We start from the raw sequence: 16,666 nt of genomic DNA on the forward strand, positions 1-16,666 counted from the left end.
CCCTAGTGGGAGTTGGTTCTCTCCTTCCACCAGGTGGGTCCAGGGGATCAAATTCAGGTTGTCAGGCTTGGTGGCAAGCCCCTCTACCTGCTGAGCCAGCTTGCTGGCCCCATCTTAAAATCTTAAAACAGGCTATTTCCTTCCTTGCTTGTTATGGCTGAAGCCCCTGGGGTAGAAGTCGGGACACGGACCTCTTCAAAGCCAGCCTTGTGCTGACTGCGACAGAGGATTTTTGTTTAGCTGTTGGCTCTCACGGAGGGAGACCGGGTAACAGACACATATAGAGCCCTGCGGTCTGTCTGCAGGGTCTGGGGTAGTCTGCAGCCAACAAAATGGCTCAGTGTGGGGACAGAAACTGGAGGTGAGAATTCTATTTCTTTTTTAATAAATGTCGGAATCCTAAAACAGTTCCTGGCTTTAGAGACGAAGGCTTTCCTGCCTAACCTGCGATTTCTGAAGTGAGGTTCTCTTTAAACCTCAGAACCTGAGTGTAAGTACAGTGTTGGGTTAAAAGGCCATTTGTGTCCGTATGGTACCTCATCCACTGGGGACAACCTGTACTGGTGGGCAGAGGGACAAGTTAGTTTGTCACTGACAGGAATTCGGCTTTGGAGAAGGGTAAGCAAGTAGTAGCTAACAGTCTTCTGAAGCAACACATGGGGAAGGAACTCCCTTTTCTGATTTATGCTAATTACTCATTTATGATTGGGGGGGGGCATGTCACAACTCTGTGGAGTCCCTCTTCTTCTTTCTCCTTTATGTGGGCTCCAGGGATCGAACTCAGGTCTCCAGGCTGGTGTGGCAAGTACTTTACTTGCTAAACTATCTCGCCAGTCCAACTATTTTATTTTTGTGTGATGCTAGGGATGGGACCCAGAGCCCGAGACATGCAAGGTGAACACTATCATGGAGCCACACCCCAGCACCTCTCTTCCCTTCCTCCCTCCCTCCTTTCCCTCCCTCTCCCTCCTTTTTTCCCTCCCCCTTCCTTCCTCTTCCTTCCTTTCTTTCTTTCATTACTTTCCTTGGAGGAAAAAAATGGAGAAAGGGCTTTTTCTGAGCAAAGGGGAAAGAAGAAGAAGAGGAGGAAGAACAGGGAGAGCCCTTTGTGGCCCTGGGATCACCCTCTTGGTCTGGACTGGGGTTCTCTGGGAGGGTGGGGAAACTCACCGCAAACTTGGCCAGCACATAGGCTCCGGCTCCCACTCCAATGCCGATCACGTACTTGAACCTGTCGGAGAGCAGGTCACTCTATGGCTGGGGTGTCATTTTCCACGAACCTCGGCTAGAGCAGGTCTCACCCTCCACCCTCAGCCCTTAGCTGAAGCCAGGCTCACTGCAGTGGTGTGGGCAACTCCTATCCCCCAAGCCAGAGTCAGGAGCTGGCAGGGACTCACCCAAAATGCTGTACCACACTTGGGAGCATGGCAGCCAGCTGCTCCATGGAAGGGAACTGGTACCTGTAGGCAGAGCGGAAGTTCAGGACCTGGGTACGGTGAGGGCGCGGGGCTGGAGTGAGTGAAGGGACTGTGGGGTACCTACCCCTGAGGGAACTGTGACGCCCCCACCTGCTGCCCAGGGGCATCCACATGGCACACCACAAAGTGTTTGGTGATCTCCTGCATGTCCTCAAAGTTGAAGAAGGTGTTGAAGCACAGCTTGTCTGCAAAGACACAGCTCTTAGTGGGCCATAAGAAAGGACGGGCATCAAGGATGTCAGGGGTCAGGGGTCGGAGGACTTCAGAGCCCAGTGGGGGATCCCAGACCAGAGGCTAAGCCACAGTGGGGAGAGGGGACTGGGATCTGCAGGACCATGCATGGAAGGCAGGGGTCCTCGCTTGGACGGCAGCTGAAGGCCAGGCAGGGTGGGTCAGGGCACAGCTGCACTTACGATTGAGGCCCACATCATGGTAGGTGAGGATGGCTGGGCGGTTCCCTTTAGGAGAGCCCCGGATTACCACATGCAGAAGGCCATAAGGCGTCTCGATGTCATGTTCCTAGAGGGGACAGGTGGCATTGGAAACACTGGTTCTTTGTTGTTGTTTTCGAGACAGGGTTTCTCTGCGTAGTTTTTGGTGCCTGTCCTGGATCTCGCTCTGTAGACCAGGCTGGCCTCGAACTCACAGCGATCCGCCTGGCTCTGCCTCTCCAGTGCTGTGATTAAAGGCGTGCGCCACCACCACACGGCTGGAACCTCTGGTTCTTAAGGAATGAGGTGATAGAGCCCCTAGCCAAGGTGTCTGTCCCCTTAAGTCACCCCACAGGGGGCAGGTGGAGCCTCCTCCTCAGCACAGGAACATCCTGATTCCCTCTACCAACGAGCCTGCCCTGCCCCTGCTCCACATCCAGCCTACCACAGGGTCCTGAGAGGTCAGCTTTCTCCATTTCACACAGCCCTCCCAAGAGGGCTCTGCCTCCTCAGCCCAAGCTCCTCCTCCATTACCAACCAAGGTGCTCCCCCTTCCTGCAGAATGGCCTCTGCTACCCCACCTAGAACCCACAGCAAATGTTTCCATGTCAGCTACACATCTGTCCCCATTCCTGCTCCCTCAATCCCCTGCCCTGTGGTACACATCTCCACGGCCTTCTCCAGGCAGAACTGGGCTAGCCATGCTTGCCTCCAAGGTTTTCCGCAGTCCCTATTCCCAGGTCCCACACCTTGGTCCCTTGGCTTTGCTGCTCAGGCCTTCAGGGGGACCTGGTTCTATGTGACTCTGAGCAGGACCGACAGCTTCTCAAATCATCCACAGAGGCTTTGTGGGAGCTACAGTATGTAGACATGGCCCAGAGAAGGGAGCTGCTGCAGCTGGCACCCCGAACCTTGAGGGGATACCCTGTGGATTGGCCTCTTTGCAAACAGTCATTCCTGGGCTCTCAATGAGGAAATCCAACACACTGGTCAGAGTTGAACATACCCTGCCCTCTACCACAGGGCTTCTGATACCACTGCCAGTAGCCCAGAGGCGGAGCTGGTGTTACGGTCCCCAACAGGAGAGAAACAGCAAGTGACTGAGCACTGACTGTGTATCGAGTTTCCTATCTGCCACTCAAGACAGAGGGAATCTAGCCAGGGACACTGGTTTCCCAAAAGGGAGATGTGCATGACAAAGCCCGTTTCCCACAGACTGGCTTTTTTGGGTGTGGTATCAGAGGTCTACTGTTCAGACTGGTCTTCAGAAGGAAATGCGGTGATAATCCCATGACCATAGGCTGTACTCTGGATTCACACTCTGCTGGGAGGCCTGAGTCTCGCCCTGTAGTCCTCAGTGAGGCCCAAGCCCAACAGAGCCTTCCATCCAGGGCTGTCCTCCCTCAGGACCCATTTGACCAAGAAAAGCCTCCTGCTCACTCACTGGTGCTTGACACGTGACATCTCCTTTATTCCTCACTGGACCCCAGCCCTCTACAGCTTGCTCTCCAGGAAGACACAGGCCCAGAAAGGATGACCGACTTGCCCAAGGTCGAGCCCAGGGCTGACAAGATGCCAGCTCAGGGCTGTGGCCTGGCCCCAAGAGAAAGCATTTTCTGAGGGGGAGACTGAGGTCCGCCCAAGGGGCCTACCCCGAAAGCAGGCTGTCTCCCACCCCAGCCAGCTGCTTTTCCCCTCTGGGGTCCCTGCTACGGTCCCTCCACTGTTCTCTCAGCTCTAGAGGAAGGGATGGAGCGTGAGGTGCACAGTGTAAGGACACCACACAGCCAGCAAAGGGGCAGTTCTCTGCTGCGGTGGGTCCCATCTTGCTCTGCAAGGACACAGGGACCTAGGAATTCTCCAAAATCGGCCCCTAGGGGTGTGTGAGGGGTATCTGCCCTCTGCTACCAAGGTAGTCTGCACGGCCCTTCCCAACCCTGACGTGGCTGCCCAAGTCCTTATCTCCGGGCAGATACCATCAGTCACAGCATTGGCCTTGTGAAGGATGGAAGGTTCAGTTCCCAGGTGGGGAAGCGCTGGCTTTGATCAGATCATGGGGCGCTAAGGGAGTGATGCTGACCAAATTTCTTGTCACTATATGTGACCTTGACGGAATGCTCCCAACAACTTCTTTACCACCTCATCCTCCTCAACCCTGGGCCAAGAACTCAGACCCAGGTTGTCTTGACAGAAGCTGAGTATCCCCACCCCTCAGGGTGCTGATGAGAGTGAGGGAAACATGCCTCAGGGGGCGCCGCCCAGCAGACTGTCAGCCCCTCAATTCCCAGGGTAGAGTGCTCCCATTGGCTCTCAGTGACGTCAGAGCCCAGCCCCCCGCCCCCACCTCCAGGTGGGCGCTAGAGGGATGCATTGCGGCAGGCGCAAGGGAGCGGGCTTTGAGGTCCCCGCTAGGTCTGGTCCGTCTCCCCTCACCAGTGTGACCTTGAGGGCTGGGGCGAAGAGGGACAGAACAGGGTGGATGTGGTGGGATTTGTTTTCAGCGGCTTCCTGGGTAATTCGGGAGACAAGGTCTGCAGGGGAGGGCAGAGGCTGATTAGGACCAGGCAGGAAAGGAGAATGAGTGACGGGGCGTGGATGCGTGCAGGGTAAACCTGCCCTTGCATCTCCCTCCTTGAAGAAGAGCACAGGGCTTGGGTAGCTGGTGCTCCTCCCCCATGGCAAGAGGAGGTGTCCTGAGGCTCCACGCCCTGCCAGCTCAGGGCTCCCGTCTTGTCTCCCCCACCCTGTAAAATAAAGCAGAGCAGCCTCTCCAGGACTCTTCTGCGATGCTCCTGCCCGAAGACCCAGACTCCCACCCTTCTGCGGGGCACTGCAGTGCACTGGGGACACACAGTCATGGAGACATGACGCTCGCTCTGCTGCAGCTATCCGGCGTCAAGGCAATCCCCCACCGGCCAGACCCTGCAGGTACAACCCTAACAGACGCTAGGAACAGGCCAGAGGCTCACAGAACACACACCAAGCTGAAGGGACCCCAAGAGTTCACACAGGAGGCAGAGAGCACAAGCCAGCAAACGGAGGTCAGTGCGTCCACTGCGTTTCCCAGGCATCATCCTTCTTACCCCGCCCTCCATCCAGGGCCCAAACAGACCAGGAAGACAGGCATCCGGGCAGAGCTGTCACCAGTCAGGGCAGGAGGACACCTTGTCCTCTGTAGGTCGCAAGGATACCGCATCCTCCCTGCCCATCCCGAAGCCCCCCAGGACCCTCACTCACCCCATCCCAGCACTCCGGCATCTTGCCGAGGAAGGGAATTCGCTGAACCGGAAAGGGCAGACAAAAACCTGAGTCACTCGGTCTGGAGGGAGGGGGGCAGCCCAGGTGGAAGACTTCGGCTCTGTGATGGGGCACAGCTCCCGAGTGATTTTATACACAAGATCCGGCCCTGCCCAGGCTGGTCCCTCCTCCCTGAAGGGTTTCTGAGCAGCTACTTGTTCACTTCGAGTCCTCGCTCCCACATTGGCTGTCAGGAGACAAGCCTGGATCCTATTGGCTTCTGAGAGCCTCGCTCACTCTGCCTTGCTTCAGCCCCTCCCGCCCCAGCGACCCAACGCCCCCGACGGTCCTCAGCCCCGGCAGCTCAAGGGTGCTTGGCTGTACGTGGCTTCTGGGAAGCAGCCGCCAGGGCCTCACGGGTGCCCCTGCATCATGCACACAGCCGCATCTCATGGATGTGCAGGCCAATGCAGGGTGGCCTGAAAAGCTGGACTTGCAGACCTGCCTCAGCACTGGGACCCATCCCCCGGGATCACAGAGGTCCTGAGAGACCCAGTATCTGGATGGTTTGACTCCCAGGCCCAGCCATGCCAGCAAGATGACAGCCTAGGTCACATCACCTTGAGAACAGCTAATGGTTGAGGAGGACATCACTGATTTGGGGAGCACCTAGGTTTACCCATTGCTTCAGGGTCTGCCACTGGGTGTCTCTCCCCTTGGGTATCTCCCACCCTACCTACACAGACACCCAGGACTGACCCACAGCCCTGAGAGTTTATGGGTCTGTTTTTGGGGTGCTGGGCAGGAGCAGAGGAGCAATAGAACAGGCCTGATCCTCCCTGACCTCACATTCCTGCAAGAGGATAAAGCAACCAGAGGAGGAGGAGGAGCGGGGTGGGGGTGGGGGGGCACGCAGGCCGACATGCTTGCATCCCACACGAGCACTCAAGCCAAGCCCTGTCCTCTGAAGCCAGTCGGTATGAAGTCCAGCTCCTGGATCTCTGGAGGACACACATCAGGCTGCCTGCCTTACCCACCAGTGCAGCGAGGCTCAGGGTGATAAGCTGGTCCTCGACCCTATGGGCTGTCCTACTACAGAGGCACCCAGATGGGGTACACGGAAGATCAGGGAGCCAAGGAGAGCAGGGGAGAAGAAGTAGGCCAGGGAGGTGACAGAGAAGGGGGCCCCCCAGGGCTGAGAGAAGAAAAGGAACAGGGCACATGGTGGGGGCTGGGTATCTGTGCCCCCATTCTGTCTCCTTGGAAGAGGAAAGCACTGCCGGTCCCTGTCTATGCTGATGCCCTGCACCCTGGTGGGTCCCGGGGGAGGGTGGCCAGCTCCCCACCCAGGTGCCTGGTGACCTGCTTTGCAACAGTTCCGTGCGCCCTTCCTAGAACAGCCTCTGTCTTGGGTACCGACAGCTGTCCCCACGCCGCTTCTGACCAGGCCACCCCCAAACAGAGAGACATGGAACAGTGCCCCAGCCCTCCTGCCCTGGTCTGCCCCTAGAGTCTTCTCATGGGTCTCTCCAGGAAGCAGGAGGGTCCTGCCGCCGATTCCCACTCCCTGCGGCCCCTGACCAACCCACGCCCACTCCCTGACCAGCTACGGAGGGGTTGCCCTCTCCCTGGCTCCCAAGAGCGATACTGACCCCTTCCAAGCTACTGGTTTCTGCTCAGCTCGCTGGCTACAAACCCACAGACCAAGGCCAGGTCTGCTCAACCAGCTCTCTGTGGAGTCCTGGGGCCACGTTTTTTAATCCTCTGCTTCTGAGACACAGACGCCTGAGAGAAAGTCGATGAGCCCGAGGCCCAGGAGTCAGGTGGTTTTCTCACTGAGGTAAGGGCCAGTGGGACTTCTCTGCTGCTCAGCATTCTAGCCTGGGGTATGCCCATCGAGGTATGCCCATCAAGGTATGCCCATCGAGGAGAGCAGACACTTACATTAGAAGCCCCCCCCCCCAATGCCAGACCCTACCTAAGTGCTTCACACATTCTCTCACTCAGTACCCACTTTTCAGATGTGGTAAGCTGCCCTACCTCACGTGGCAGTCTGCTGTGCCTGTGTGCTATGGTTGGCTGTGCCTTGTCACGGTCACAGGGGTGGGTGGGGGAAGATGTCCGGACACTGGGCCCTTGGACACCATCCCCTCACAAGCAATGAAGCTTCACCACTTGCTTCACTATACAGAATGAGCAGGCTGGGAGCAGTGGGGGGCAGGGCGGGGGGGGGGGGGCGGGTTGGCTGGAGCAGGCTGAGAGTAGTGCGCGCGTGCGTGCATGCGTGTGTGTGTGTGTGTGTGTGTGTGTGTGTGTGTGTGTGTGTGTGTGCGTGTAGTGGGGGCGGACATAGGCGGACCTAGACTAGAGCAGGTTGAGAGCAGCATGTGGGGCGGTGGACACGGATGGACCTAGGTGGGATCTCTTGTACTTCCTGGTTTTTCTGTCTCGCTTCTTTCTCCTGCAACTGACCTCGCAAGGCCAGAGACGGCCTGCCACCGTGGAGCTGGGGATGAAGGCGCCCCCCCCCCCAGCTGTGGCCCAGATACCAGCCATCTTTGTGGGTGTTTTTCTTTAAAAAAGAAAACCCAAACCAAACCGGCCTCTGTGTAGTATTCCCAGGGTGACAGGAAGGCGATGCCCTTCATCAAGCAAAGGGTCTTGAGAACCAGGGTCCCACCATGCACAGCGGCTCTAGGCTTGTCCACTCACATTCACCCACCCCCACACCCCCACACTCTCATTTGTAACACAGAATACAGATTTCCATGCCAGGGTCTGTCATGCTCGGATTTCCGGCTGTCCCTTCTGAATAGGCTGGTCCACCTCACAGCCACATCCCGCCCATTCCTTCTCCGGGACTCCGATTGGCCTCAACTGCCTATGCTTTCCTTTCATCTAAGGCCCGTGACCTCAGGGTCTGCCTATAGCCTCCCTTCATGTCCTTGAAGAGGCACATGACCAAGGGACCAGTGCAGGCCCAGCTCCTCATTCTCATTGGCTAGCTGCTTCAGGGTGAGGAGCCATCAGGGAGCCCCACCTCCTGTATCCAGACTAGAAGACTGTTCCATGCAGACTGACCCAAAGAGAGGTCAGGTGGAGAAAAGAAAGTGGCCTGGGGGTGACTTCCATCCAGCAGGGGCGGGGAGGAGGGCCTGAATTGGTTTGTCATATTTGGACGGCCAGTGCAGTCTGGGAACCCTATAAACCTATTTCCCTCTCCATCCTATGCCGCTGTTAGACATATACCTGGAAATAAACAGTTTCGAGGGGACTCAGAGGGGAGAAACGGCTGGCCAAGTGAGCAAAAATCATCATGTGAAGGAATATAACGAAGAGCAAGTTCTGTTTTCATGGTACCTTTGGCATCTAACGAAAGAGGACATGGTTGTCCAGGCAACAGCTGCTATGGAAACCGGAGTTATTTCACAGCCAGCCTAGCTTCCACTGGAGGGAAATGCTGATTCAGGTGACAGCATCTCTCCCTCCCTTCTGCACACTCACTGCCCGAGGCACCTGCTTCTTCCCCAACTCTCCTGTTCACAGAGGGTCCAGCCCCCTACCCACCCCCACACTGGGCAGGAAGCAGGTGGAGGTGGTGTGAGCAGTGGGGGTGGTCATCAGACCATGAGGTGGCCTGTCCTCGCCACCAGAGACCGGGACATGCAGACAGGCTGGGATGCTCTGCTAAGACCCAGCCCGGTAGGAATGAGGTCCCCACAGATCCGGGCCCCACATTTGGAGGGGCGGAGCCTTCACCTACCTTCCAGTCCGTGTCCACCACTGAGAGGAGGGTGTCGGGGTTGTCCTAAGGAGAGCAGACAAAGGGGGGACGTCAGCCCAGCTCCCAGGGCTCTTCTGACTCCCAGTCAGGTTCACGCTAACACAAGTGGCTCATGGCTTACCCAGTGCTGGGGGTCAGGGTATGAACAGTGCAAGGACTTCTAACTTGTAGGGTGTCAGGGAGACTGAGGACGGCTCCCCAGGCAGAATGCACTGGGATCTCGGCCTGAGTGCCGGCTTTGGATCACCGCACACAAGGGCAGAGGATGGTGAAGGAGCAGAGAGGCACCGTGATTGTCACCCCCAGGGCAGGGAGGGTGGTAGCTGAGGCCTGTTCAGGGTCCTGACCTGTGCACATTAGGGATTGTCAAGGCCCATCGGACTCTCTCAAACTTCTTGGGTCTATGTGAAGCTGGCAGTAGCGTCTTCCAACAGTGCCTGTCCTGCCTCCGGACTCCAGATGCCATGAGGGGGGACGCTACCTGGCCATGTAGAGTCTGGACTAGAGTGGGCTCCCAGACACAGGCTAATTTGGACGGACAATTTGACATCACAAATGAGAGGCATGTGGCTCAGAAGATACCCATAGCTGGGCATAGTAGCAAGTGCCAAGTAGCAAGTAGCAAGTTCAGCCCTCAGGAGGTTGGGAGTTCAAGGCCAGCCTCAGCTATGTAGTGAGATCTACTGATTCTTCCAAGACCTACGGGAGCTAGGGAGAGAGGGTGGCCACTTCTGGAATCCCTTAGGAAGGGGGCTGCTGGCAGAAGGGGGTAGGGCTGGTCACTGAAGGAGCCTTTCACCAAAGCGCCTTCAGTGAGAGGGCTGAGAAGCAAGTGTGGGAAGGTAATTACCTCAGGGAAGGAGGGAGGCTGTTCTGTTAAAAAAACAGAATCTGACAGAAAGGATGAGGCAGATAATGGTAGGGTGTGCTATACACTCTCGGGAAGTTAGGGGCCCAGGAAATAGGTGCGTGGGAGAGATGGGACCCACAAGCCAAGATACAGCAGAAAAATGAGCCAACACGAATCCCTGGGAACCACAGGAAGTGTCTGAGGTCAGAGCAAAGGGCAGGAGAGGGTCTGGACGAACAGAGAAGCCCAGGAAGGGCAGGGAGGCCCAGGAGGTGCAGAGAAGGGGCAGTGTCCCGTAGAACTCCCCAGACCCTGCAGTCTTCAGGAAAAGCCAGTCTTAAGTGGCTTATAGAGGTGGAAAGGTACCTATAATACAGTCATCCCCCTGCCTCTGCATTAGTTCCAGCACCTTCTGTAGGTACCAAACTCCACTTCTCTAAGATGGTATTATATCTGCCCAGAACCCACGATTCTCCTCTCATACAATTTAAATCAGCTTTAGATTTCCTATAACACCCCTCCTAGAATATATGCGTATGTCATGGAAATAGTTGCTATACTCTGCTGTTAAGGGAACGGGACAAGAAAAATGCATGTACAGATGATTTCTCTCCGGCTACTTCTGTCTGTCTAACTAAAGGCCTGGTTGTGGACACCATGGATACGGAGGGCCTGCTGTATTCACTGCTCTCTGGATACAAAAGTGTGTACCTGGCCAACTACAGCCATCCAGGAACTGAAGCGGTCAGGCAGGCACTGCCCTCAGGATACTGAGAACTCGCCAGCGTCACGGCCCGAAAAAGGTGGACAAAGGTGGACAAAAACTGAGGACAAAGGTGCAGCCAGCCGACCCCACAAGGACTTCGCTGGGAGCCACGAGGAGGCCACACTGGGCTTTTTTTTTTTTTTTTTAAATGCTCCTTTGGAAAAAGCAGAGGTGACCAGATACCCAGCAAGAGCCTCTTGCTGACTCAGGATCGAGGCCTCTGCGTGAGTCTGAAACACAGATCCCAAACACTGGAGTGGCAAACTATGGCCCTGGTGGCCGGCCACTGGCGTGAAATGAGAGCCCGGGCACAGCAGGAGGAGGCGGTAGGCTGCCAGGGGCAGGAAGGATGGAACCATGAGTCAGGAGAAAGGGGCAGCTAGGTGTTGCAGGAGGCTGGAGAGACCTGGGCATGAGACAGACCCGTGCTTCAGGGTGAGGGTCTGATGACACACGCTGCGAGTTAAAAGAGTGTGGAACGGGTGCCAGTCACAAGCTCGTGGGCAGCAAAGGCTTCCTGGGAGCACTTGAGCAGAGGCCAGAATAAAATAGGGAACCTGCCCTGTCATCTTGGGCTAATGCCTTCCAGCAGAGGAAGCAGCTGGGAATTGACAGAAACACTCAAGGAGGCTGGGAAGGAGGGAGGCAGGGGAAAGAGGAGGCTATACCCCTAGCCTCAGGAATGGCCATGGCAGTCTGCGGGAGACGGCAGCCCCTGGGAAGTTTATGCACAGGACTATCGTGTGCATTTTTAAAGGGTTGTACTGCACAAAGAAAAATGAGGACATGGGGAGGAGGCTCCTGCAGGTGACCTCACAGGGGGATTGGCTGTGGACCAGGAGCAATGGAACCGAGGATGAAGAGCTTACCAAACATGCAGCTCACCTCTGGCCCTACAGGCTACCACCCTCAAAAAACCCAGGAGTGGGCGCTTTGCTCGAGGTTATGCATTGAATGACCAACCACGCCCTGTTCAGGGGCAGGGCTGTGGCCTCACGCGGCTGGACTCCCCAGAGCCCCTGCCTAGCCACCTGATCCCAATCCTTGCTGCTCCTCTGCCCCGAGGCTGGGAAGGTAGGTGGAAATAAAACACAGAGCTGAAGGTGCTAAGTGCTGGGCTCCTGCCTATCCCGGCTGCAAAACAAGGTGGGCGGGGTGCACACCCAGCCACACTGGATGGACACTCAGGCGTCAGTTCTGGGTGGCTCTGAGCTCACGGGGAGGTTCTCCCCATCACCACCGGCAAGACTGCGGGAAAACACGCAATTTCCCTCTCCACCACAAGGTGGCACACGGCCCCAGGACCTGGAAGGGGTGACTCACCAGCTCTGTCACATCCTGGCCCCGGAGCAGGGGCTTCTCCTCAGGGAATCGCAGCTCCTGCAGCCCAGCCATGGTCATGTCGTGGAGCAGAAGCCCTAGAAGGAAGGGGACATGAGGTTGGGCCTTGTTCTGAAGCTGCCCAGTGAGGGTATCACAAGCCAGGGCTGCTGTCCCCAGGTGACCATAACCGATCTCTCTCCAACACCTGCTCATGTCAAGGGATGGTATATTGTATTTGTTCTTTTCAAATAAAATCGTGATTTGCAAAACTAAGCAACACAAGAGGATCCCTGTAAGTTTCAAACAAAGCTCTGCATTTATTGTGGGGCAGAAGGGTTCTGTGGAGGGGTAGGAAAGAGGTGGGCTCAAAGTGACTGAAGCTGGAGAGGATGGGAAGTGAGAGCTCTTTCCGGGACTTGAACACAGCTTGGGTCAGGACAGAAGATACCTGTGATCTCAGCCTACAGACATCAGAAGGTCCCATACCCTGATTTCTGGGTGATTCGGGCAGAGGCAGAGACTTTTTTTTTTTTTTTTAAAGATTTATTTATTATGTGTAGGCGCCAGATCTCATTATAGATGGTTGTGAGCCTCCATGTGGTTGCTGGGAATTGAACTCCAGGACTTCTGGATGAGCATCCAGTGTTCTTAACCTCTGAGCTATCTCTCCAGCCCCAAGGTAGAAACTTTTGACCTTTGGAGGAAGAAAGGGTCACACTTTCTACAGTGGGTACACATTTGCCCTCTGTGTCTTTGTGTGGGGGTGCGGTCACAAACACCGGGCAGATGACAACCCAGGATGAGGCACTTGCACGAGAGGCCGCACCATCGCTCACCTGGGTATAAGAGCAGAGGGCAGAGTAGAGCAGAGGGCAGAGTATACCAGGAGGGAGAGGAGTCAAGGATCGGCACTAGACACTCATTAACACCCAGAGAGATACTAAAAGAAATTCAGATTAAAATAAGATAATTCAGCCAGCATGGTGGCAGAGGCAGGTGGGTCTCTGCGAGTTTGAGGCCAGCCTGGTCCGCACCGGACTTTATACTGAGACCCTGTCTCAAGCCAATGAATAAATAATAAGACACTCATTTCCCCCTTTATGGCTGCTGTGGATATTGCTCTATATAAATAAAACACTGATGGCCAGTGACCAGACAGGAAGTATAGGTGGGACAAGGAGAGAGGAGAATTGGGGAAACAGGAAGAAGGAGGGAGAGACACTGCAGCCACCGCCAGGACAAGCAGCATGTAAAGACGCCGGTAAGCCACCAGCCACGTGGCAAGGTATAGATTTATAGAAATGGATTAATTTAAGATATAAGAACAGTTAACAAGAAGCCTGCCACGGCCATACAGTTTATAAGTAATATAAGCGTCTGAGTGATTATTTTATATGTGGATTGTGGGACTGCGGGGCTTGGAGGAGCCTGGAGAGAAGCCCTCCAGCAACAATGACCATGGAAAAGCCGGCAGTGCTGGCTCAGAAGCAGAGAGCAGCACTTTCTAGACTTTGGAGGCACCGGGGATGGGACCCAGAGCCCCACACATCACACGAGCATGCTACCGCTGAGCTACATGTCCAGCCCCAGACTGGCACTTTCTGAATTTGCATGCCACAAAAACACTGACACTTTTTCCCCCCTGGATGTCAGTTATACAAAAATGAATGAAAATTCCTCAAAAGGCTCAAGCCATGGGCTGGGGATACAGCTGGGGTATAGCCAAAATGGATTACCAAAAAGAAATATATGTCGTAAAGAGTCCCACTGTGAGATTCAGCAAGTCCCCTCACTGGGGGAGACTTCTGAAGAAAGCCAGGGAGGTGACTAACGGCTTAGCCTTAGGAATGCTCACAGTGTCGCCATCAACGGAGAAGCTGGAAGAAGCCAAAGCCAAAGTGGGCCACCAGAGTCACACATCGCTTTGGTGATCTGACTACGATTATTTTACATCACGGGGCAATGCTGAGTAACAGTTAATAAAATGCAGCTCACAGGGCTGGTAAGATGGCTCAGCAGGTAGTCATTTGCCACCAGACCTGACGACCGGGTTCAATTCCCAGAACCCACACAGTGAAAGGACAGAACTGCGTCCCACAAGTGTCCTCCGACCTCTGCATGCATGTCGCCACACAGGTATAACAAAGGTAACAGCTGTTTTAAAAAGCAGCTACAAAAGCATTCAGTGTCATACCATGTATGAGAGATTCAAATGGCCCCACAAGAAGAGCCTGAAGGCTGTACATCACATCCACAGTTCCCAGGAGGGAGCAGGGTGGAGGGTGAGCTACGGCAGAGGGGTGGGGTGGGGTGCGAGTCCTGAGATACCCAGTAAAACCCTGACCAAATAGTCATAATAAACAACTAGTTTCAGGCTTGCTCCTGGAGGGATTGGTGAGGACAGAAAATAGGGTGTCCACCATGAGAACACGGCCCACAGAATCAACCAGCCAGGACTCACGGGTGCTTGCAGAGACCAGGGAGCCTGTAGGGGTCTGACCTAGGACCTCTGCATATATGCTGTGACTGAGCACTTTGGTGTTCTTGTGGGATTCCTAAGGGGGAGAGGGGAGGCTGTCTCTCACTCTTTTGCCTACTTATGGGACCCTTTTCTCCTGCTGGGTTGCCTCGTCCAGTCTTGGTGTGGTGTTATGTGCCTGGTCTTATTGCATCTTGTTATGCCGTGTTTGGTTGATATCCCTGGGAGGCCTGCTCTTTTTGAGGGGAGGCAGGGGGCGTGGATGGGGGGAGAGAGGGGAGGTAAAGAGGGGGACTCGGGGGAAGGGGAGGGAGGGGAAACTGCAGTCAGGATGTAATTTATGAGAGGAAAAGAAAATCTCGTGTCCACTCTGAAGTGTAGGGGGGAGACGTTTTTAAAAAGAATGTAATTAATTAATTTTTGAGACAGAGTCTCACACTGTGTAGCGTGGGTTAATCTGTAACTGTAGTTACAGGCCTACCATGTAGAAGACCAGGCTGGCTTAGAACTCACAGAGCTTGGCCTGCCTCTACCTCCTGAGTGCTGGGTTTAAAGGCGTGCGCCACCACCGCCCGGCCCAATTCCTCCTTATAAGGTTGGTAAAGTTTTCCTTGCACTATCTCACTTCACCCTGACCGGAAGTCAGGTGAGGAGACTGAGGCTAAATGAGGTCCTGGACTGGATGCCTAGTGCTTAGCGCTCACACTCTAATGTCAGGTCACCTAAAGGGTGAAGGGATGAATGTGTCTCTAGCCTCCCCCTCCCATCACTGCAGTGGGTCCCCAGCAGCCGGCTGGTCAGAAGCCACCCCTGTCCTGTTTGCCCCGCCTACAGAACGACGACGTCAAAGGTCCCAGGCCTGGATGGAGCCCGTGTCTGGCCAGGTAGCAGCTCTGAGCCTTGGTCCTAACCCCCAGCCCAGGAGGCCCTAAGTCCTCGTCCCCACAGGATCACACCCCGCCACCCTGCTGAGCTTTGTGTTCCCAGAGGTTTCCCAGGAAACCAGCTCACACGGCGGCGGCGACGACGACACAGATGGGCTGTATTTTTAGAATGGCGTCCTCTCGTCTCCCCCTGCCCTTTCCTCCCTTCCTTTCTGCTGTGTGCACACTCATCCACCCACCCCGGTGGGAGCTCAGCAAGGCGCCCACCTCGAGAAACCTCCCTGCCGAGGACTTTCCTAGCCACCTGCCTCCCTGACACCCACCTCATCTCAAGGCCCGGGATGTCCCGCCCTCCCCCACCCGCTGTGAAGCCACCTGGAGGCCCGGCTCTCTAGGGACCGTGCTATTAAAAGGGCCGAGGGTGGGCAGTGCAAGGACAGACGGTCTGTGACGAGGGAGTGGCAGGGAAGGGGTGGGGAGAGACAATGCGAGAACCCAGACTGCCTCCGCCCTAGGGAACTGGTCAGCTCAGCCTGCTGGGGGGGAGGGGGAGATTGAGGGGGGACTGGGGTCTGTCCGGCAGAGGCTAGAGTGACATTTCCCTGAGGGCAGCAAAGGACATTCTTCCTCAGGAGGTTACATTCCCCCCCCCACACACACACCCAGCAGCTGGGTGGTGGAGGAGGTATGTCTTCCCGGTGGAGCCTGGTTGAGATTGGAGTGAAGCAGGTGGATGACAGGCAGCCCCGGGGCCTGAAAAATGCCACCATAGTCTCTCCCCTCTGCTCTTTTTCCTCCAGACCACTCATTCCCTAGAGGCTTGTGGAGCCTCCCACCGAAACAGGGCTGGGGTGGCCCCCAACCCTCCCACTTACAGTGGTCAGGCCACGCCACGGTCCCTACAGTGCTGGGCAATGTCGGCCACCACTCACTGCCCGGCTTTGTGTGGACAGATCACAAGGGGGCCGCTGTCACGCAGAGGAGCTGTGGCCTCCATTGCCCACCATGGAAAGCTTAGCGGGTGGGGTGGGGCTGCAGGGACCTGCATGAGGCCATGCTGCGCTGGGATGCTGCGCTGGGCTGGGCTGCAGCTGTGCGGTGCCCGTCCCGAGGGGATCTCTACTTCCTGTCTCAAGCACCACACGGAAAGAAAGAAAAACTGTAACGTTAGACTTTTGTCTCCCGCTCAAGTACTAATCAGGCCCCACCCTGCTATTTCTGGGTGGACCTGTCAGTCAGCGGCAGGACAGGCCGGGAGGGATGCTGGAGATACATACGGGGATTTTAGAGTGTCTCCCCAGTGGGACTCCTCCCAACATTCATTGTCCTGGGGTGCTCCTTGCCCCCCAAATGCCCATTTAACTGCCCACCCAGAAACACTAGGGAGTCACAAGACCTGAGCGACGTCAAGGCAACAAACGCAGAAATGTCCAG

General features: G+C 55.8%; 1 protein-coding gene across 6 annotated transcripts in view; it reads right to left on the reverse strand.

Annotated features, from left to right (window-relative positions):
- Positions 1-16,666, reverse strand: part of Ndrg4 (NDRG family member 4) — a 36,398-nt gene that overhangs the window by 6,958 nt on the left and 12,774 nt on the right. For 4 of the 6 annotated variants that reach the window (XM_076571664.1, XM_076571665.1, XM_015996509.3 and 1 more), the window contains exons 2-7: positions 11,870-11,964; positions 8,910-8,954; positions 1,892-1,997; positions 1,543-1,663; positions 1,398-1,460; positions 1,171-1,231 (exon numbers count right to left, since the gene is read on the reverse strand). In XM_076571664.1, coding sequence (XP_076427779.1) covers positions 1,171-1,231; positions 1,398-1,460; positions 1,543-1,663; positions 1,892-1,997; positions 8,910-8,954; positions 11,870-11,947 — 474 coding nt within the window. In that variant the 5' untranslated portion in view covers positions 11,948-11,964. Of the gene's footprint in view, positions 1-1,170; positions 1,232-1,397; positions 1,461-1,542; positions 1,664-1,891; positions 1,998-5,146; positions 5,392-8,909; positions 8,955-11,869; positions 11,965-16,666 lie in introns of those variants that run through there. The other 2 variants (XM_006977798.4, XM_006977799.4) reach the window with 2 other exon arrangements.

The sequence above is a fragment of the Peromyscus maniculatus genome, chromosome 5, assembly GCF_049852395.1.
Source record: "Peromyscus maniculatus bairdii isolate BWxNUB_F1_BW_parent chromosome 5, HU_Pman_BW_mat_3.1, whole genome shotgun sequence".
Lineage (NCBI taxonomy): Eukaryota > Metazoa > Chordata > Mammalia > Rodentia > Cricetidae > Peromyscus > Peromyscus maniculatus.